The sequence below is a fragment of the Chrysemys picta genome, chromosome 6, assembly GCF_011386835.1.
Source record: "Chrysemys picta bellii isolate R12L10 chromosome 6, ASM1138683v2, whole genome shotgun sequence".
Classification (NCBI taxonomy): domain Eukaryota; kingdom Metazoa; phylum Chordata; order Testudines; family Emydidae; genus Chrysemys; species Chrysemys picta.
In genome coordinates, this window is record NC_088796.1 from 118,211,369 (window position 1) to 118,234,286 (window position 22,918).

Here is a 22,918-nt window from a genome sequence, read left to right on the forward strand (position 1 = left end):
AGTAAATATGTGCCAATATAAATGTGAAATTTTTGTAGCTCTATAATTATGTTAATGATAGATTGTTTAAAATTAGATCAAACAGTTGCAGTTAATAAGCAACCAACAATTCCAGACCTGTGCAATATAGGCCTACTTGTGAAAATAAAGCTACTTTATCACTTCTATTCATACAAAGTACAAATAGGGCCTCACTATCAGGGCCGGCTCTAGGTTTTTTGCTGCCCCAAGCAAAAAATTTTTTGGCTGCCCCCCATCCCAGCCCTGGGCTCTCCCCCTCCCTCCCCCCCAACTGCACCCTCCTGCTGCCCCAGCCCTGGGTCACTGGTAACTCGCTCCCAGGGCAGGTCATTCAGCAGGAATTTTGGATGTGCACAGAACACAGACAGGATTGGTTCCCATATGGTTACAGAACTGCAGTAAAGTGGAACAATTTTCAGCTTGTGTGACGAGGATATCTGGATGCATATTATAAGACTGTCCTACATAAATGAGAAAAAGTTGAGGTGCCTTTATTATTCTTTTGTTCCATTCTTTGTTTCTATGGGGAATGTACTATCACGGTCTTCCTTTTAAACAAATAAAACTAAAACTTAAAAAAAAAAAAAAAAGCAATGGCTGTTGAAAATAGCAATTCCAGTCCTAATAACCACTGGGAAGCATTTCTTGCTCAATTTATTCTACTTTTTCTACAGCAAGTTACAGTGGATCAGTATATTTGATTTGGGGGAAATGAAGTAACAGCTGCCCAAATTGAGCTTGAGCACTCCTTAATTTTGAGGGTGTTCAAATCTGGAAGGCAGGTGCTAGATTCCCTTTCTGAATATTAGCTAAATCTGGAAAGAAAAAGTCAATTTCTGCTTCCATGGCTCAGAAGTGGAAATCCTCTAAGTGCCTGGTACTGTATCTAAAGCTGCCCAGGTCCAGAGCCTCCCCTCCCTTACTTTTCATTTTAAATTCTAGTGGGATCCACATACCGCCCTTGCTAGGCTTCAGATAGAGAGGTGCACCATCCATTTAGTCCCCCCAATTCCTTCTTTGGGGGAGAGCCCAGGGCTGGGGCGGCAGGAGGTGCGGGTGTGGGGGAAGAGCCCTGGGCTGGGGCGGCAGGGGGTGCGGGCCAGAGCTGGGGCAGCAGGGGGTGTGGGGGGGGGGAGAGCCCAGGACTGGGGCAGCAGGAGGTGTGGGTGGGGGGAGAGCCCAGGGCTGGGGCAGCAGGGGGGTGCAGGTGGGGGCCAGAGCTGGGGTGGCAGGGGGTGTGGGCAGGGGAGAGCCCAGGGCTGGGGCAGCAGGGGGGTGCAGGTGGGAGCCAGAGCTGGGGTGGCAGGAGGTGTGGGTGGGGGAAGAGCCCAGGGCTGGGGCAGCAGGGGTTGCAGGTGGGGGGCCAGAACTGGGGTGGCAGGGGATGCGGGGGGGGGGGAAGAGCCCAGGACTGGGGCAGCAGGGGGTGCAGGGGGGGGGGGGAAGAGCCCAGGGCTGGGGCAGCAGGGGAGTGCAGGTGGGGGCCAGAGCTGGGGCAGCAGGGAGTGTGGGCAGTGGAGAGTCCAGGGCTGGGGCAATACAGGGGTGCGCGGGAAGCCCAGGGCGGGTGGGGGGGCAGCAAAAAACCTAGAGCTGGCTCTGTTCCTACCATTCACAGCAAGCTGCAGATTTCAGTTCCATACTCCTTCCCCCACCCTTTCCTGTTGCTAGTGGCCAAGGGAATGCTGGGAAATGTAGTTCTTTCCCTGCTTCAGAGCTGGCTCTATAGGCAGGGAGCTAACCAAGGAACTACAGCTCCCAGGGCCCCCTGTTGGTTCTCAGCTCCCAGGCTGGATTCTTGCGCCCCTTGCAAATCTGCCGCCCCAAGCAACTGCTTGCTTTGCTGGTGCCTAGAGCCGGCCCTGCTCACTATATTCCATTGTAGGGAAAAGGGAAAGTTGAACAATCCATTTTGATTTAAAAAGCCAATTTAGACTGTAGCATAGAACCTATGAAATAGGGTTCTCTACAAAACCAAAACAACAGCAACAAAAACTATTTGAAATGGTTCCAGCAGTAAAATATTTCATATCTGTATCAAGACCTAAACAGAGCCTTTTTAGCCCCATATTTCTTAGACTGTATGGAAATACTATATAAAGAGGCTATAACTATTCCTATTACTACCAACAACAATAGTAATAATACAAAATGTTTTATTATACAGAAGGTCTCACAATATAAAAAGTGGTTTCAACTGGGTTTTGACAGGTATTATTTTTTTCGGTCATGGCTCTGTGTTATATAGGCCTAAGAATTATTTTTACTCTCCCTTCACTTTGAGAATAAGTGGTTCTGGATATTTTTAATCTATAATACACTGATTTATTGACTGAAATGGGTAATTAAAGTTTTATTGGTAATTGGTTTGATTGGGGTTTTTTGGCAGTATTACATTAGTCTCACTTAGTTGTATTATATGCAATAATTTTGTTCTCTGTGCAGCATCGGAACTGAGTGTTCCAGGTGGCTTTATTAATAATTGACCCCTTTATTGCCTGGAACAGGCAGTTAAAGGTCGTTTTGGCCCATTTTTCCCTAAGTATTACGTTGCTCACACTTAGCTGTATTAGATTTATCAATTGCATCCTGTATGCCACTTTGGAACTGAGTGTTACAGGCTGTTTTGGTAATAAAGCTGTTTATTGCTTTATGTCAGATTAAAGGTCAGTTTATACATTTTTCTGTAGTATGGCCTTATTCTGTTTTATTATATATATCCTTTTTTCCCCCATGCCACTTCAGAACTCAGCGTTGAGTGGTTTTAGTAGTGAAGCTATTTATTGTCTGGAATGGCCAGTTAAAGGTCGATTCGGTCAGGTTTTTCATTAGTATTATGTTATTCCCACTTATTTGTATTATATGTATAATTTTCATCATCTGTGCAACTTTGGAAACAACCATTTGGGTCCTTTTTGAGCCAGAAGGGTTAATGACATTGTGCTATTAATTGATCCTCTTGTTCTCAAGGTTACTGAACTATTTCCACTGTTTTTAAAACAAGTTTTTTTTTTATTAAAATGCCATTATGGGCTATTCCAGATTTTACCCAATCGCAAACTTAACTACATTTTTGTGATTTTTTTTTTTACTTCACGAGAGTTCATCTGCACTTTACTCAGTATTTTTAACCTAAAGCATGTATATTATATTGCATTTCTTTGTCTGTTCTCTGCTAAAAGATGTTATTTCACATTCATCTGCTGCCATCTTATTATTCATGATTAGGAAAGAATAAAATGACAAGTGGCAAGAGAAATACATAGTAGAATGCAACGTGTCCTGACAGATTGTATACACAGATTTTAATTAGGTGAGCGGTCTGGGAGTTGTGATTTTTAGCAATTTAAAGCCATGGTTACAAGAATTACCCTACAGAAAGTAATGGTAAGACTAGCTGTAGTTTATACTGGCTTCTTTCAAGCATATAGCTGCTGTTGTGACCTGTCAATTATCTGTCATTTGGCCTACAGAATTTTGATAGCTCTGTTCTATTACAAGTATAGTTCCTCTTGCTCACATTTACAATTAAAAGACTACTGGTTCTATATAACTCAGAAGTGTCTTAAGAAGAATGGACTGCACACACTGCTATATGGATATCCCTCCTCCCCCCAAAGCCACCCGAAGGAATGCACACAGTAAAGAAATACTGCTACAGTGTTAATGTGCAATTGCTGCTTTTTGTGATATGGACTTTAATGACATGATAAAATACCATGGATCAGGCACTAAATAATTTGACCATGACAACAGATGGCATCTTAGTAATTATGATTGGCTAACATATTAAGTATCAGATACTAATGCACAGATTAAAGATTGAAATGTTGTTTCAAGATACTGTTTATTTGGAGGAGTATTTAATTAAATGCACATATAGAAGTTTGAAGGTACTGAGCAATTTATTCTTCAAGTGATTTAATTATTTAGTATATATGCAGCTGGCCTGATTAATACATACAGAGACCACTCATGGACAAGGAACCACTAACCGTTACAAATGACTTATACATCAAATCTTACAGCTACTACAGATATTGTCCTTTGTCTGCAAGCATGGATGTATCCCTAAAAATTATGCCATGTTCATCAGGAAAGATAAAACCTTTCAGACTCCTCAGTACTGAAACACACGTTTCTCACAGAATTCCAGCCAGCAGGTGTGAAGCTTCTGGTTTACAGTTTAACTCTCTCAGGGGCACGTAGTAGTTGTGAAGCAGCCAACACACACACTTTGTACAGTCTAACATCTTTATGCTCAACATATCTAATCATGTATTGGAGCATAAGCTTTCGTGGGTGAATACCCACTTTGTCAGATGCATGACATGCGTCTGACTAAGTGGTATTCACCCACGAAAGCTTATGCTCCAATACATCTGTTAGTCTAGAAGGTGCCACAGGACTCTGTCGCTTTTTACAGATCCAGACTAGCGCGGCTACCCCTCTGATACATATCTAATCATGTAGAGGACAGATCACTAGATCACTCTTTCCTGGGAGACCTTGGAGGATCATCTGTGCTCTGTCAGTGAGGCAGGGTCCTTTATGCATCTTGCCTACCTTCCCCCTGCAGCAGCCTCCCCCATCTTAACCTGGTACAAAATGGTTCTCTTCCCCAGTTCACCTGTGACTCCCTTCATAGACTCCTGCTTCTTTTGTTCTGCCTTTCAGTAATTTTCCCCAGCTCTCAAACTCACCCATCCCCTTCAGACAAGAGGAAGTGTCTTCTCTCAGCTAGAGCAAACCCATTGTGCCAGACTGTTTTACTTTGAATAGATGATCTTGAGTGCTGATCACTCATCACTGTAACCCTGCTAACTCATGGGGGATCCACATACATACAGTCTTTCCAAGACATAGTAATGTTGTTATACAATTTCATTAAATTATCCCCAATTCAGAAGCGGTACAGACAGAACCCTCAATTTATCACAGCAACACATTTTGCTTTTACCTTTTTTGGAGGAACAGAACTGAACTAAATTCTTCTGAACTTTTATTCTTCTATGTGATAGTTTTCCTTATTGCAACTTTTGGAAACTAAGTACTCTGGGTCACATCTAACTGTAGTTTGTGCTTGTATTGTTATATTGTAAATATGATTTTCACAAATCTATGTAAATGTATTTCTCTTCAGAGACAAAAGTTAAATAAAAATACTTTAAGATACTAAGTTGAATGCCATGACTATAGATAATGTCTTTTAATAGAATACTAATCACATACCCACTTTCCCTATCACTGCTTGTTTTTAGCTGATCATTCAAAGTCTTGTAAATAACCACTTTCAGACAACTTTGCAAACCCATTCCATAATCTGTTTTCAGAAGTATCAGAAGAGGTCGTGCTGGTGGGAGAGTGGCACTATATCCTGTGAAAGAAAGCATAGAATCAAATGAAGTAAAAATCTTAAAAGAACCAAGCTGTACAATAGAATCTCTACGGATAGTAATTCCATGCTCTAATAATAATATAGCAGTACAAATATATTACCAACTGCCTGACCAGGATGGTGATAGTGACTGTGAAATGCTAAGGGAGATTAGAGAGACTATTAAAATTAACTCAATAATAGGGGATTTCAATTATCCCCACATTGACTGGGTACATGTCACCTCAGGCTGGGATGCAGAGATAAAGTTTCTTAACACCTTAAATGACTCCTTCTTGGAGCAGCTAGTCCTGGAACCCAAAAGAGGAGAGGCAATTCTTGATTTAGTCCTAAGTGGAGCAGAGGTTCTGGTCCAAGAGGTGAATATAGCTGGACCACTTGGTAATAGTGACCACTATTACTTACTCTACAAGGGAGATTTAGATTAGATATTAAGAAAAAGTTAAGCTTCAGAACACACTTCCAAGAGAGATTGTGGAATCCCCATCCCTGGAAGTGTTAAAAAACAGTTTGGAAAAACCCTTGTCAGGGACAATCTAGGTTTACTTATGGCTTGGCTACACTTGCGAGTTACAACACATTAAAGCAGCCCCGGGCGCACTAGCTCACTCCCCGTCCACACTGGCCAGGCACGCAGAGTGTTCTGACTGCACAGCTAGAGCGCTCCTGATACTCCACCTCAGCGAGAGGAATAACATTTGCTGCACCTTGGCTACCACGCCCGGGCAGACGAGGTGTTGCATTACTGCGCTCTGATCAGCCTCCGGAAACGTCCCATAATCCCCTTAAGTCAGGTGGCCACTGTTGTCATTGTTTTGAATCACTGTAGGAATGCGGATATGCTCTTTGAAAGCTCTGTTTCTGACAGCCTTCTGCTTATCTGCTCTGAGACAAAGCAACCATTAGTGTAGAAAGCTGTGTGTGAGAGAGGGGGAAGGGGCTGCTGCTGTCTGAACTTACAAGACAGCATGCTGACACTTTCTCCCCCCCACACCACACTCCTTGTCACACTCCACCCCACCCCCCCATTTGAAAAGCACGTTGCAGTCACTTGCATGCTGGGATAGCTGCCCATAATGCACTACTCCCAATGCTGCTGCAAATGTGGCCACACCAGTGCAAAAGCAGTTGTCACAGTGTGGACAGACTGCAGCGCTTTCCCTACTGCGCTCTCCGAAGGCAGGTTTAACTCACAGCGCTCTACATCTGCAAGTGTAGCCATGCTCTAAGGGTATGTCTACACTGGAAATGTCAAAGCGCTGCTGCAAGAACACTCCCACAGCAGCGTTTTGAAGTGCGAGTGTGGTCACGTGTGAGTGCTGGGAGGGAGCTCTCCCGGCGCTCCTGATAATCCACCTTCACGAGGGGATTGGCTCCCAGCGCTGGGAGCCTGTCTACACTAACAAGTGATTTTTCACACCCCCGAGCCAGCAAGTTAGAGTGCTATAAAATGTAAGTTTAGACAAGCCCTTAGTTCTACTTCAGCGCAGGGGGCTGGACCTGACGATCTCAAGGCCCCTTCCAGCCCTACATTTTTGATTCTAGGATCCTGCTATTCCCCTGGGACACTATGGTCACCTACATGCCTGGGAACTAGAGGGTGGAGGAGAATAATCCCGGACTGATCCAACTGTTGGAGAGTATCAGAGGGGTAGCCGTGTTAGTCTGAATCTGTAAAAAGCAACAGAGGGTCCTGTGGCACCTTTAAGACTAACAGAAGTATTGGGAGCATAAGCTTTCGTGGGTAAGAAACTCACTTTTCAGATGCAAGTCTGTTGGAGACATTCTCCCCCAATGCACTGGCCCTCCACTCCTCCCAGAAACAGGGACTTGCACACCGAAGGTCTGCACATCCCCCCCCACCCTATCCTACTGCTCCCCTAGGAACAGGGACTCGCACACCGCGTGCACAGCCCCCGACTGCTCCCCTTGGAATAGGGGCTCGTGCACAACTGCCCCGCAGGACCGGGAACGCGCACCCTGCAGGCGCGCGCACAAGCCCCTTTATTCTACTGTCCCCCTTCCCCCGGAGCAGGGGCTCGCCCTGCTGCATACCCGCGCTCCCCTCTACGACCCCGCCCCCCACGAAATAGGGAGTAAAGGCTCGCGCTGTTATACACCGCCCCCCCCCGCGCACTCGCAGCAGCAGCCAGGCGACGCGCGCTGTAGAAGCCCCCACTCTCCATCTCCACCTATCAGGTTGCGGGGGAGGGGTCCTCTCTTGACCGGGTCTGTCCTCGGCAGACGCCGGAATCAATACGTTCTCCGCTTAAAACAGCGCCGTGGGGTTCTGTGGTGCAGTCTCCTTCGCACCCCGCTATTCCCCCCCCGGGAGCGCCGCACCGCGTGTGGGTTAGATGAGCTCACGCGAGCAAAGCTCAATCAGGCAGCCGCAGCGCTCCCGTCAGTCCTTGCGCGCCAAAATTCAAGTAAGCGGAAGGGCGCCGCCGGGAGCGGCCGGGCGGTGGGATTCTAGAACCCGCGGCTAACCGTCTGCCCCCGCGCTAGACCCCCCTCCCCGTCCCTCCCCGGGCTCGGCAGGTGAGAGGCGGCGGGGGCGGCCGGGCAGGGACACAGCCCAGCCCCACCACCACCACCCTTGGCCAGGGGCCGGGTCGTGGCCGGTCCCGTCCCGGTCTCTCTCCGGGGGAGGCTCGGCGGGTGCACCACGGAGAGAAGGGGGGGGATCCTTAAGGACTAGGCATCCCTCGCTGCTACATTTGTAGGGGCCGTGTGTGTGTGTTGGGGGTGGGGGTCTGATGCCTGCAGTCCCCCCTCCCCCCCAAGTGAGGGGCTTCTCCTTTGGGCTGCTGGGGGGAGGTTCCTTCCCTCAAAAACAACAACGAGTCCGGTGGCACCTTAAAGACTAACAGATTTATTTGGGCATAAGCTTTCATGGGTAAAAACCCACTTCTTCAGCTGCATGGAGTGAAAGTTACAGATGCAGGCATTAGATACTGACACATGGAGAGCAGGGAGTTACTTCGCAAGTGGAGAACCAGTGTTGACAGGGCCAATTCGATCAGGGTGGATGTAGTCCACTCCCAATAATAGATGAGGAGGTGTCAATGCCAGGAGAGGCAAAGCTGCTTCTGTAATGAGCCAGCCACTCCCAGTCCCTATTCGAGCCCAGATTAACGGTGTTAAATTTGCAAATGAATTTTAGTTCTGCTGTTTCTCTTTGAAGTCTGTTTCTGTAGTTTGTTTTGTTCAAATATAGTTATTTTTAAATCTGTTATTGAGTGTCCAGGGAGGTTGACGTGTTCATCTACTGGCTTTTGTATGTTACCATTCCTAATGTCTGATTTGTGTCCATCTATCCTTTTGCAGAGGGACTGTCCGGTTTGGCCAATGTACATGGCAGAGGGGCATTGCTGGCACATGATGGCATATATCACATTAGTAGATGTGCAGGTGAACGAGCCCCTGATGGTGTGGCTGGGTCCTATGATGGTGTTGCTAGAGTAGATATGGGGACAGAGTAGGCAACGAGGTTTGCTACAGGGATTGGTTCCTGGGTTGGTGTTTCTGTGGTGTGGTGGGTAGTTGCTGGTGAGTATTTGCTTCAGGTTGGGGGGCTGTCTGTAAGGGAGGACTGGCCTGTCTCCCAAGGTCTGTGAGAGTGAAGGATCATTTTCCAGGATAGGTTGTAGACCGTTGATAATTCGCTGGAGAGGTTTTAGCTGGGGGCTGTATGTGATGGCCAGGAGTGTTCTGTTATTTTCCTTGTTGGGCCTGTTCTGTAGCAGGTGATTTCTGGGTACCCGTCTCGCTCTGTCAATCTGTTTCCTCACTTCCCCAGGTGGGTATTGTAGTTTTAAGAATGCTTGATAAAGATCTTGTAGTTGTTTGTCTCTGTCTGAGGGATTGGAGCAAATTCGGTTGTATTTTAGGGCTTGGCTGTAGACAGTGGATCGTGTGATGTGTCCTGGATGGAAGCTGGAGGCATGTAGGTAAGTATAGCGGTCAGTAGTTTTCCGGTACAGGGTGGTGGTTATGTGACCATCACTTATTTGCACTGTAGTGTCCAGGAAGTGGATCTCTTGTGTGGACTGGTCCAAGCTGAGGTTGATGATGGGGTGGAAATTGTTGAAATCCAGGTGGAAATCTTCAAGGGCCTCCTTTCCGTGGGTCCATATGATGAAGATGTCATCAATGTAGTGCAAGTAGAGGAGGGGCGCTAGGGGACGAGAGGTGAGGAAGCGTTGTTCTAAGGCAGCCATAAAAGTATGTTGGCATACTGTGGGTCCAGGCAGGTACCCATAGCAGTGCCACTGACTTGAAGGTATACATTGTCCCCAAATCTGAAATGGTCTTCATGTCTCATTATATAATGCCTGCATCTGTAACTTTCACTCCATGCTTCTGAAGAAGTGAGGTTTTTTACCCACGAAAGCCTATGCCCAAATAAATCTGTTCGTTTTTAAGGTGCCACCGGACTCCTTGTTGTTTTTGTGGATACAGACTAACACAGCTACCCCCTGATACTTGGCTCCTTCCCCCGGTGTACCCAGAAGGGCCTTGTTCAGTAGTGCGGGTGGCTGGGAGGGTCTGGGTTGATACCAGTGAGGGAGCGAAGGGCCCCGCATGCCTGCCCTGTGGGCACAAGCCCTCTCAACACACACACACTCACCCCATGGAGGAGGGGGAGGGTGCAAAATTGGTCAGTTTAAACCTAGTCACTGAGTTACAACAGCCCCAGGCCTGTGCCTGCCCCCAGTCACTGCCTTTGCAGCCCCTGTTCTTCTAATGTTTGTCTTTTCCTTTTTCTGTGTGACCTGAACCACAGAGGACAGCGACTGTGCCCAGGAGCTGTCAGATTTACAAAGTCACACAGTGAAACTGGCTATAAACAAAGTGCTGCCAGGTGTACAGAATAAGGAGACATTTCTCTCTAATCTCAGTTTGGGATAATCTGAAAGTAACATTTGTAAAAATAGCAGACAGTATTGGTTGTGTGTTTTTTTTTTTTTTTTTATAGTTTAACAATTTGAAATACAGAACAGTCTGGGTTTTTTAGCTACATATATTTTCGCTATGAAGTTCTTAACTATTTTAACATAATTTTAAGACTAACATAAAGTCACATTCAACTCTGGATACAGATAACAGTCCACAAGGTACTCCATCAACACTGCCCTTTTAAATTTCTTCCTCTCTCTTTTCTCTTAAAAGACTTTAGTCTTGTCTTTTTGCCTCCTACTAGTCTTGTAATTTTTTTTCTTGATGAGAAACCTGTTTTGTACCACAGTACAACTTCTATTTGAATATCCCGAGTCATATTGAATAAATTCATGTAATCAAGGAAATCTTAAATTTGAGTAATATTTGCTGGGGGACTCAATTATCCCTCCTTTGGATAACTGAGATTCAGATAACTGAGGTTGTACTGTTGTGGCAAAAAAAAATCTTATCACATTCCTGCATGTGGGTCCAAATACCATTGTCCATGCTAGAGTAGTTGTATTCTTTTCCATTTGTTTCATACTTTGGTTTATATTAGGGGTGCCCTCTCATTTTAGTAAGTCTGCTTTTGTTGTTTTAAAACACACAGGATTATAAATCTGAGATCTTTCTTCATAGCCCTTGGAGAGGGGCTTGGCCAGGTCCTCCAGAGAGACAGAAAAGATGCATATCAAGTCAATCATTCTTGAAGGATTCAAGTCCTATGCCCAGAGGACAGAGGTCAACGGCTTCGACCCACTGTTCAATGCTATCACCGGATTAAATGGCAGTGGCAAGTCCAACATCCTGGACTCTATTTGTTTTCTGTTGGGCATCTCCAACCTATCTCAGGTAAAAAGGAAGGAGAAATACTGCAGTTAGGAAGAATCAATGAGAAACTCCTCTTTGTGCTGAATAGCATCCTTGTGCAACAAACCTGAGGTTAATCTTCACAAAATGTTGTGGAGACTGGTGTTACTTTGTAACCAAAATGAGACAGACTGGCATTTTCTATGCCACTTTCTGGCTAGGTTCAAATTGTCCAATAAAAAATATTTTTTATTGATAATTAAATATGAATTTGTAATCCCCACTGACTCTTCTTCTCAAAATTGACTTACAATCATAGCTACAGTGTCAATACTCTTTTACAGACGCCTATTACAATTACTAGGGAATTCTTTTCAAACACTTTGTAGAAGACTATAAATAGATAGGGGGGGGAATAGCTAAGTGGTTTGAGCATTGGCCTGCTAAACCCAGGATTGTGAGTTCAATCTTTGAGGGGGCCACTTAGGGATCTGGGGCAAAATCAGTTTTTGGTTCTGCTAGTGAAGGCAGGGGGCTGGACTCGATGACCTTTCAGGGTCCTTTCCAGTTCTATGAGATAGGTATATCTCTATATATTATTATATTATATTTTATATTATTATTATGTAAGCTTTGTATAGCAGTAATAATCATACATTGATACAAACTATGCAGCCCAGAACCACGGGAAAAAATGCCAAGTTAAGAAGTAGTAGGTTGGAACTGCAGACTTTTGGTAGGTAAAAGTACAATCACAGAATATAACACAAACTTATTTCTCTATAATAAACTTTGGCATACCTGGAGCTGGTCTGAGAACACTATTAGCTGACTCATCAGAAAAACAGAAAGCAGTTTTTGTTGAAATGATTTTTATTTAAAAGACACTGGCCTATACTGCTACTTATATGAAAAGTGTGCATTTTGAAGCAAATTTGGATTCCAGTCTTTAAACAATGCTGCTCTGGAATTCTAGGGAAATCCAGCAAAATTGCAAGTAAATCCTATTATTCTATCTTTACAATCACACATATACTGTATCATGAAATCAAACACTTTACCTAAAGGCACTTATGTATTAATTGATCTTGTCATCTGGTTTCTAAATCTAAGCATTTAATTTTTCTCATTTATCTGATTTAAAAAAAAAATGCTTAGCTGACTTACTGTGTGTTAGTTTACCGTGCAACCATCTTGCACGTTTTCTCTTTTATACCTGTGAGCTGCTAGAGTATCTAAATGTACAGTATTCCTATTTTTCAAATATTTCATACATTTTTCCTCAAATTCTAGCAATTAATAGTGCACAGTGTGAAGCAATGCAATGGCTTTCTGTTAACAAATGTATTCCTCTTCCACATTTTCAGGTGCGAGCATCCAATTTGCAAGATTTGGTTTACAAAAATGGTCAGGCTGGAATTATTAAAGCAACTGTATCAATCACCTTTGATAATTCTGACAAGAAACAGAGTCCGTTGGGATTTGAAGCTCATGATGAGATCACAGTCACCAGGCAGGTGAGTGTTTAACATCTGTGTTTGCCCACAAAGATTTACGAATTTCCACCGTTCTCAGTGGAAAATGACTATACTAAGATAAAAGGCAGATTGTTATTTTTCAACTAGATGATATAGAATTCAATGTTGTAGGGTTGTTGTTTTTTTAATGCTCTCTACCCTTACGCCTCAAGTTATTTTGCATAATCAAGATTCCTTCAGGTAAGGTTTTAAAGAACACTTGGTTTCTTTTACTTGATTGTGCACTAATTCTTCTTTTTTAAATATTCTGTCAATGAACTTGTGCTATTAAAGCAATGTTTCCAGAGTGAACTCAATAACAAACTATGTAAGATTTGAGCTAAGCAACTAAATAAGGATATAACAAGTAGTTGCCTTTTCACACTACAAGGTTTGTAGTATTCCATATACCATAAACAATGACTCTACTCCCTTAAATGGAAACGCACCTAGTCATGAGACAACATTCCTGGAGCAAGCTATATTGTCCCCTACAGAAAATGATGTGCTTCCCTTTTCTGCCTTTCTCCTTTCCCTTTCTAATTTTTTAGTGACCTTAATATTGAAAAATGCTAGGTTGTCCACTTGGGATACTGAATTCATTTATTCACAGAACAGATATGGTACAGACAGGAGCACTGCAAGCTTTCCTACACTGCCTCAGAGTGTGCTTTGACTTGACACAAAGAGACTCTGGTCAGTGCTTACCTTGGGGGGGGCTTCCCGGAAGTGACAACATGTCCCTCGGCTCCTACCTTCGCGCACTGCTCTCGCAGCTCACAGGCACTGCCCTCGCAGCTCACATTGGCTATAGTTCCCGGCCAATGGGATCTGTGGAGCTGGCAGTGTGCGGAGCTAGGAACTTAGGGAGGGATATATCAAAGCTTCCAAGAAGCCAGGTAGGGAGCATGCCAGCCCCACCAACCTCCTCTCTTACTACTCCTCCCCCCCCTCCCCCCCCCGCACCGAGCACCAGTGTCACTCCCTGGACCGGCCCCCCAAGCCGCGGCATTCCCAAGATTTAATTAAGGGCATAGTGCAAGTCATGAACAGGTCACTGGCCGTGAATTTTGTTTACTGCCTGTGACCTGTCCATGACTTTTACTAAAAAATACCTGTGAGTAAAACATAGCCTTAACCATAACCTTTCTGATGAAACTGACAACAAGTTTGCTAGTTGTGGTGGTAGTATTTTTTTTCTGGTCTGACACTGAACTGAGAGACTTTCCCTTGTTCCTGACTGCCAAGAAATTGCCAAAGGTACTTGCCGTGATGGTTTAGCTCACATTTTTGCAGTTGGGGTAGAGGATTTTAAAAATGGTACTTCAAACTGATGAGAGGGTTTGTTTGATATGTGTATTTTGTAATTTTGTTAATTTCCTCAGGACACATTGAAACTATTTTCCATTTGTTGTTTGCTCAGATTCCTACATCTAAGAATTCCGTTAGTTTGTATTCTCAAACAGTAAAGCCATTTTTAGTTCATTCTGAGTATCCCATTTTTCTTTTTCTCAAGGTCGTCATTGGTGGTAGAAATAAGTATCTAATCAATGGTGTGAATGCAAACAACACAAGAGTGCAGGATCTCTTCTGTTCCGTTGGACTCAATGTCAACAACCCTCACTTTCTTATTATGCAGGTATTATATACATGTTCCTAAAAACTTACTTCCTTTGTGGCTGGATTTGGGAATTTTGTTTTGCATTAGCTCTACACGTTGTTTCTATTACCACAGAGGCTTCCACATATTGACTGACATCAGTTAAATCTCTCAAAAGCCACACTGTGACTAAGAATTTAATCAAAATCAGTCAGTCAGTAAGAGATTCCAAACAGGGAGTGAAAGCAATGTCCCTGATCAGTGTAACTACGTATAGCGGGACGCAGCATAAGCAAAGTTATAAAGTATAGCACATCGTACTTACCAGTGTAATGTGACACAAGCTGTTTCAGATTTGAATCTGATTTGAACTTTCAAGAATTAGATAACTGAAGTCAAACCAGGTTTATTCCTTTAGACCGAAAATAAATTTATCTTTAAAAAATTATTATACTACCTGATAAACTTTTGATTGAGAATTTAATATATAAAAATCTTGCACTGTATATGACAGTGTAGTACACTTTGAGTTTAAAGGCCATAATCATTTTTGCCTTTATTTCCAGGGACGAATTACCAAGGTTCTAAACATGAAACCTCCAGAGGTGAGAACACGGTTGACGTTCCCTTTCCTTCTCTTTTTTCTTGATATCCTTTATACGTGTAAAATTTTGAGTTGACTGTTTGCTCAGGACTGTTAGAACAGTATTTTGAAGAAAGGTGTGTAGAGAAATTTTTTTGTTTAACACTGGTGATTTTGAAGCTATTTCATAAGCTTGGGGGATTTTTTTTTTTTTTCCAGATTTTAGCTATGATTGAAGAAGCGGCAGGTACAAGGATGTATGAGTGCAAGAAAATAGCTGCCCAGAAAACTATAGAGAAAAAAGAGGCAAAACTGAAAGAAATTCAAACGGTACTATTGTTTGCAATTGTGTGGCTTTTTAATGCTTTACATAAATTGAATAACATCAATGATAGCAGTTGTAAGCTGACTTGAATGACTCAATTGCCTGTTGTGTAGCCTTAGAAAGAACAAAATCTTATCTGCCACAATAGAAGAGGATGTACTTGACCCATTTGCACTGCCATGGTCCCTTCTCTTTCCCCCGCCCCCATTTGTTGTATATTTATGGTTTGCGGAAAGCTTGCTTTCTTTGCCTAAGGCTATGTGCATGTGGTCAGAGTAGTAGGATTTGGGAGAGTTTTCAGATTTAAGAATCTGAAAATATATTCTGTTTTTGTGTTTCAGATTTTAGAGGAAGAAATCACTCCAACCTTACAGAAACTGAAAGAGGTACTGAACTTTAGACCGGAAAAACATCTTTGGCTTTTAAACAGACTTAATGTTATACTGGGTGAAATTACACTGGGGGGGGGGCAATTTTAAAAATATCGGAAAATTTTAAACTAAACCTGACTAACTCGGATAATCTCTTCAACGATTCATTTTTTGAAACAAAATGCTCTTCTAGACTCTAAAATATCTACACGCATTTCTAGTCTGAATATTTTTTTAATGTGGAAATCATGGTTTATAGAGAGATTTTATTTTCAGATGTCTAATTATTATGGTAACGTTGGACATTCAGGACCTGCAAGATATTATAGGGGAAAAAAACCCTAGAAGACAATAGCAAGATGAAGTTTTAGCTTGGTTCATGAAAGGATATCCAAGTGTTGTTTGCACAGTACAGGCTGTTGTATTAGCATCATTTGCTAACATTTTGCTAAGCAGTCATGTGTATGTATAATGCAATTGATGCATCAGAGGAAGGCAAAAGTGTAATGCATATCGCCAGTTGGGTACTATTGTATGTAGGAAAGGAGGATCCTTCCTTGCTTTCTCATCCCTCTAGGGGAATTGGCATATATCTTTTGAAGCATGAGATTTAATTACTCGTCTTGGCTTGTTTAGTTACAAATATTGATCATAAAATTATACAGAACTTTTTAGAAATACTATGGGCGTATTACAAAATTTTTTTAATGCTGGCTTATTTTTATTGGTGGCCCTTTCTTTCAGGAACGATCATCCTATTTAGAGTACCAGAAGGTAATGCGAGAGATAGAACACTTAAGCCGTCTCTATGTTGCGTATCAATTTGTTTTGGCTGAAGAGACAAAGGTACGTTCTGCCGATGAGTTAAAGGAAATGCAGGCTAACATAACGAAACTTCAGGAAACAATGGCTGAGAATGAGAAAAAGGTGAAGGAACTTAACAAAGAAATAGCAGAGATGGAAAAGAAGAGAGATCAGGTAAGTGAGAACACAAATATGTTTGTCGATGTATATATTAACACAAGAGATTAAATCGGAAAGAAATAACTTCATTTCTCTGAATTAAAATATAGAGAGAAGTTAACCAGTGTTCCCTCTGATTTTTTACATTCATGTGCAGAATGAATTTTATGTGCACCAATATGGAGGTGATGTGTGACACATCACCTCCATGTTGGTGCACATAACAAAATTAATGTGGTGGGGGTGGGGCCGAAGGGTTCGGAGTGCGGGAGGGGGCTCAGGGCTGGGGCAGAGGGTTGGGGTGCAGGGAGTGTATGGGCTCTGGGGTGCAGGCTGCGGTGGGGAGAGGAGGACTCCCCCCAGCCCTCTCTCACTGCAGCAGCTTGGGGCCGTATGAGGGGTGCCTCTCCCCGCTACAGCAGGACTGTGCTGGGGCCAGCAGGGAGGGGCGTCTTTCCCCGCTGCAGCCTTGAGCCCCTGTGCTGGCTAAATAGGCAGCTGCTAGCTTAGAGGGAACTTAGGATAGAATGATTTTCTTTGGATTTTATATGCTTATGTTTATACACTACATACTGTAATTCTTAGCCATTATGTGAAAGACACCCTGTTGATTTAATAATTATACTTCCATCTGTAATATTTTACCTCCTATCATTACAAGTAATACCTAAGATAAACAAAAGATTATTAATACTGTCTTTTCAGGCTTTCTATTTTTACTTTTTTCATTTGATAGTTATTTGTGTTTAGTTGGCTTGTGTCCCCACTTGTTTGTGTGAGTCTTTCACACAGTTTAGGGACAAAATAGCGTTAAGAAAAAGAAAATAAGACTATACACCACAAACGTTGGCAGAGGGATTTTATAGTTCTTGAGCATCTTTTTGAAATTGAGTAGATTTCTATTTGGTGGCATCCATTTAATAACAAATAAACATGATACTTTATTATGATATAAACACTAACTGATATTTTATAGTTCACATAACACCAGATTATGCAGTTATCTCAATGGTATTATAACTGTAGAAGAACTAAGCCAAGTGCAGTCATATTCTCACAATTTCTATCTTCCATGCCAGTGGAAATAGGAACATAGTTTAGCATACTTAGGCCCTGATTCTTTGAATATTTACGCATGCAAGTAGGTCGACTCATGAGCATAAATAATATTTGTGGAAGTAGATCTTTGCTTGGTGTGGAGGATTCACATTCAGATGTTCTAAAACTCAGAAAACCCTGTCATTTTGAGAATGAACATTCTTGTATCTTTGAAAGAGGGGAAGATGTCCAGCCAGAGAGAAGATGCCTGAAAGGCAACATATTTACTAGAAGAGAAATAAATGCCACAGTTCAGAATAAATGAACGAAAATCTTTCTAGATCCATTGGAAAACAATTCATTCTCTGATGCCTCCCATCCACTTTCTTTAATGTAAAATGACAAAAATGTTATATTTGTGTACTTTATATTGTGGTTAAGACACTTCAGCACGTCAAATTGGGTTCAAAATTCTGGTTTTATAAAAATAAGCATTCATGCAAGATAATAGAAATGTTTCTACCCTATTTTCCAGTGCCAATGAAATGATTCTTAAACGTAGCCTTTTCAAACGTTGCCCCGTATTATTTAAACCCAAATATAGTAGCACCCTGCTATCAAATCGGAACCTGGAAGTCAAACTTACTTGAAACTGACTTTTTTTTTTTTTTTTTTTAAATGAAGCTATTTGCTCTGTGTGTTCATTGCATGGAGATTTGCATCAAGTGAACAGCATAAATAGTGAAAAATAAACTTGATTTATAATTAGGGCCCTACCAAATTCACAGCCGTGGAAAAACATGTCATGGACCATGAAATCTGGTCTTTTGTGTACTTTTACCCTATACTATATAGATTTCACAGGGGAGACCAGCGTTTCTCAAACTGGGGGTTCCAATCCAAAAGAAGGTTGTGGGGGAGGTCGCAAGGTTATTGTGTGTGGGGAGGGAGGGGGTTGCAATATTGCCACCCGTACTTCTGTGCTGCTGCCTTCAGAGCTGGGCAGGTGGAAAGTGGGGTCTGTTGGCTGGGAAACCAGCTCTGGAGGCTGCCAGCAGCAGTGCAGAAGTAAGAGTGGCAATACTGCAAAACAAACACACACACACACACACACACACACACACACACACACCTCCCTTTTGGGTCAGGACCCCTACAGTTCCATCATCATGAAATTTCAGATTTAAATATCTGAAATTATGAAGTGTACGATTTTTAAAATCCTGTGACCGTGAAATTAACCAAAATGGGCTGTGAATTTGGTAGGCCCCTATTTGTAATTATGATGATTAAAACTAAAAGAATTTAAGTGACAGTGGTAAGGATATTTGCTTTTAACTTTTTTTTTTTTTTTCTTCAATGCAGCTGGATAGAATGTACAATATCTTATGATTATTAAACAGGTTTCTTTTAGTACGAGTTACTTTTTTTTGTCTTGGTTATAGGAAGTTGGTGGCGTACTACGTTCACTGGAAGATGTTCTTGCAGAAACTCAGAGAGTTGATACAAAAGCACAAAGTGCTCTTGATCTCAAGAAGCAAAACTTAAAAAGTGAAGAGAAGAAATGTAAAGAATTAGTAAAAAGCATGGAGGAGGTAAACAGTAAGGCCCTTGTTTTTAAAATTTCAGGAAAATATTTAATCTGGTGCACTACAAACCTCTTCAGTAATATATAATAGCTGTATGTTGTGATTTATTTATTACTTTTCTGTAATGTATGTACAAGAGGGATAGGAGTGTTGGGACAAATTTATGGCATAAACATGCAAGGGCATCACAAGTTTAGAATCATAGAAGATTAGTGTTGGAAGAGGCCTCAGAAGGTCATCTAGTCCAACCCCCTGCTCAAAGCAGGACCAACACCAACTAAATCATCCTAGTCAGGGCTTTGTCAAGCTGGGCCTTAAAAACCTCTCAGGATGGAGATTCCACCACCTTCCCAGGTAACCCATTCCAGTGCTTCACCACCCTCCTAGTGAAATAGTTTTTCCTAATATCCAACCTAAACCTCCCCCACTGCAACTTGAGACTATTGCTCCTTGTTCTGTCATCTGCCACCCCTGAGAACAGCCAAGCTCCATCCTTTTTGGAACCCCCCCCTTAAGGTAGCTGAAGGCTGCTATCAAATCCCACCTCACTCCTCTGCAGACTAAACAAGCCCAGTTCCCTCAGCCTCTCCTTGTAAGTCATGTGCCCCAGCCCCCTGATCATTTTCGTTGCCCTCCGCTGAATTCTCTCCAATTTGTCCACATCCTTTCTGTAGTGGGGGGCCCAAAACGACGCCATACTCCAGATGTGGCCTCACCAGTGCCGAGTAGAGGGGAATAATTACTTCCCTCGATCTGCTGGCAATGTGCCTACTAATGCAGCCCAATATGCCGTTAGCCTTCTTGGCAACAAGGGCACACTGCTGACTCATATCCAGCTTCTCATCCACTGTAATCCCCAGGTCCTTTTCTGCAGAACTGCCGCTTAGCCAGTCTGTCCCCAGCCTGTAGCAGTGCATGGGATTCTTCCATCCTAAGTGCAGGACTCTGCACTTGTCCTTGTTGAACCTCATCAGATTTCTTTTTGTCCAGTCCTCCAATTAGTCTAGGTCACTCTGGACCCTATCCCTACTTTCCAGCATATCTACCTCTCCCTCCATTTTAGTATCATCTGCGAATTTGCTGAGGGTGAAATCCATCCCATCATCCAGATTACTAATGAAGATGTTGAACAAAACCGGCTGCAGTACCAACCCCTGGGGCACTCTGCTAGATACCGGCTGCCACCTAGACATCGAGCCGTTGATCACTACCAGCTGAGCCCGATGATTTAGCCAGCTTTCTATACACCTTATAGTCCATTCATCCAATCCATATTTCTTGAACTTGTTGGCAAGAATACTGTGGGAGACAGTATCAAAAGCTTTGCTAAAGTCAAGGTATATCACGTCCACTGCTTTCCCCATATCTACAGAGCCAGTTATCTCATCATAGAAGGTAATCAGGTTGGTCAGGCATGACTTTCCCTTGGTGAATCCATGCTGACTGTTCCTGATCACCTTCCTCTCCTCCAAGTGCTTCAAAATGGATTCCTTGAGCACCTGCTCCATGATTTTTCTGGGGACTGAGGTGAGGCTGACTGGTCTGTAGTTCCCCGGATTCTCCTTGTTCCCTTTTTTAAAGATGGGCACTATATTTCCCTTTTTCCAATTGTCCGGGACCTCCCCTGATTGCCACGAGTTTTCAAAGATAATGGCCAATGGCTTTGCAATCACTTCAGCCAACTCTCTCCGCACCCTCAGATGCATTGCATCCAGCCCCATGGATTTGTGTATGTCCAGCTTTTTTAAATAGTCCTTAACCTGTTCTTTCACCACTGAGGGCTGCTAACCTCCTCCCTATACTGTGCTACCCAGTGCAGCAGGCTGGAAGCTGACCTTGTCTGTGAAGACTGAGGCAAAAAAGCATTGAGTACTTCAGCTTTTTCCACATCATCCGTCACTAGGTTACCTCCCCCATTCAGTAAGGGTCCCACACTTTCCCTGACCATCTTCTTGTTGCTATCAGACCTGTAGAAACCCTTCTTGTTACCCTTCACATCCCTTGCTAGCTGCAACTCCAATTGTGCTTTGGCCTTCCTGATTACATCCCTGCATGCTCGAGCAATATTTTTATACTCCTCCCTAGTCATCTGTCCAAGTTTCCACTTCTTGTAAGCTTCCTTTTTGTGTTTAAGCTCACTGAAGATTTCTTAGTTAAGCCAAGCTGGTTGCCTCCCATATTTGCTATTCTTTCTGCACATCGGGGTGGTTTGTTTCTGTGCTCTCAATAAGGCTTCTTTAAAATACAGTCAGCTCTCCTGGGCTCCTTTCCCCCCTCATATTAGCCTCCCAAGGGATTCTGCCCGTCAGTTCCCTGAGGGAGTCAGTCTGCTTTTCTGAAGTCCAGGGTCTGTATTCTGTAGAGATAAAGAATAAGTGGCATTACCTTTTTACAATATCATGTATTATGTAAAGTAGTCTAAATTTTCCCTTTAATAAAGCTTTGATTTCCCCCTTCAATGTCACCTGAGAGACAGACTTTGTTTTAAGCTTGATGTTGGTGTGTAGCCTGATATAAAGAATATATTCCCATTAGGAATTAGGTGTGTGCATGAACAGAATAGGCCCCCTCAGCTAATATTTTATTTTTTATGACGTTCAGGGAGGATCACAATAACTTTAAAATACATTGCTCTATAAGAATATCAATGCTCTGACGATTAAATGAGACTGTCAAGGTTCACATTTCTGTCATATCTTTTTACCTGTTACTGTTAACAATAATACTTAAAAAAAACTTTCCCCCTCTAATCTGTATCAGTTACAGTAATTTATTTTTCCAGTGTATTTTGTGCAACACTTTGTGTTTGCCCTGTTTGTGTGGCTCTTTCATGCAACAATACAGGCAAGAAAACATTCAAAAAAATATAAATGTGATTGTACAATCACAAATAATGGCAAGGGGGCTTGGGAACATAGTACCTTAAACTATTTGCAACTGATTTTTCAATGCTGTTTAGATTTCAAGTTGCTGTTACTCTCTCAAACGGATCTGATTGATCTGATTTGTTTTGCTAAAGGATTCGAAGGCTGTAGTGGCGAAGGAGAAGGAAGTAAAGAAGATAAAAGATGGGCTAAATGCTCTGCAGGAGGCAAGTGATAAAGATACAAATGTTCTGGCTGCTGCACAACAACATTTTAATGCCGTGTCTGCTGGTCTGTCCAGCAATGAAGATGGTGAAGAAGCAACTCTTGCTGGACAGATGATGACGTGCAAGAATGACATTAGTAAAGCAGAAACGGAGGCTAAGCAGGTAAGAATAGAAGCTAACCATGTCCCAAACAAGCATTGATGGTTTTATTAACTTTGTCTTGAAAAGCTTGCTCAGCAATATTCCATTTGGTTATCAAAAAATGCTTCACAGGGATGTTCTGTAACAGGCAATGCATGATAGCATATTGTATTATTAAGGCTAGCTGTTTGTGATAACATAAATTGGGAAAAGCTATGGCATTGACATGAGAAAAAATACAAAAATTATAATATTAGATTTAAAAAAGAAAAAGTCATGGTACTCAGTGTTCTTAATTTTAACTTCAATTTCCTGTAATAACTTATTTTTTATGTTTACATTAATTGTTTGAAATTAAATTTAACCAGTTCAAGCTATATTAAAGCCCTAAATTCCACTGTATATATGAAAACCAGACTTATAAAAATTCTTTGATTGGTCTTGCTCAGTAGATGGATACTTGTTCTCTTTGTCACTCAGTGTTTTTAATGATGGGGGAAAACTCTGAAAGTCCTGATTTTGGCCCT

General features: G+C 42.5%; 1 protein-coding gene and 1 long non-coding RNA gene across 5 annotated transcripts in view; one reads left to right on the top strand and one right to left on the bottom strand.

The window, feature by feature from the left end:
* Positions 1-3,854: 3,854 nt before the first annotated feature.
* Positions 3,855-7,609, bottom strand: LOC135972287 (uncharacterized). Its single transcript, XR_010588716.1, has 3 exons — positions 7,177-7,609; positions 6,127-6,304; positions 3,855-5,398 (listed from the first exon to the last, which is right to left on the bottom strand). It is a non-coding gene; the product is annotated as an uncharacterized LOC135972287 (long non-coding RNA).
* Positions 7,610-7,642: 33 nt separating this feature from the next.
* SMC2 (structural maintenance of chromosomes 2) overlaps positions 7,643-22,918 on the top strand; it is a 33,081-nt gene continuing 17,805 nt past the window's right edge. Inside the window, exons 1-10 of one of the 4 annotated variants that reach the window (XM_005294785.5) lie at positions 7,643-7,848; positions 10,974-11,215; positions 12,541-12,690; positions 14,207-14,329; positions 14,857-14,895; positions 15,093-15,203; positions 15,540-15,584; positions 16,314-16,547; positions 19,016-19,165; positions 22,179-22,412. In XM_005294785.5, the coding sequence (XP_005294842.1) occupies positions 11,048-11,215; positions 12,541-12,690; positions 14,207-14,329; positions 14,857-14,895; positions 15,093-15,203; positions 15,540-15,584; positions 16,314-16,547; positions 19,016-19,165; positions 22,179-22,412 (1,254 nt within the window). In that variant the 5' untranslated portion in view covers positions 7,643-7,848; positions 10,974-11,047. Of the gene's footprint in view, positions 7,961-10,399; positions 10,540-10,973; positions 11,216-12,540; positions 12,691-14,206; positions 14,330-14,856; positions 14,896-15,092; positions 15,204-15,539; positions 15,585-16,313; positions 16,548-19,015; positions 19,166-22,178; positions 22,413-22,918 lie in introns of those variants that run through there. The other 3 variants (XM_024105668.3, XM_042850382.2, XM_024105669.3) reach the window with 3 other exon arrangements.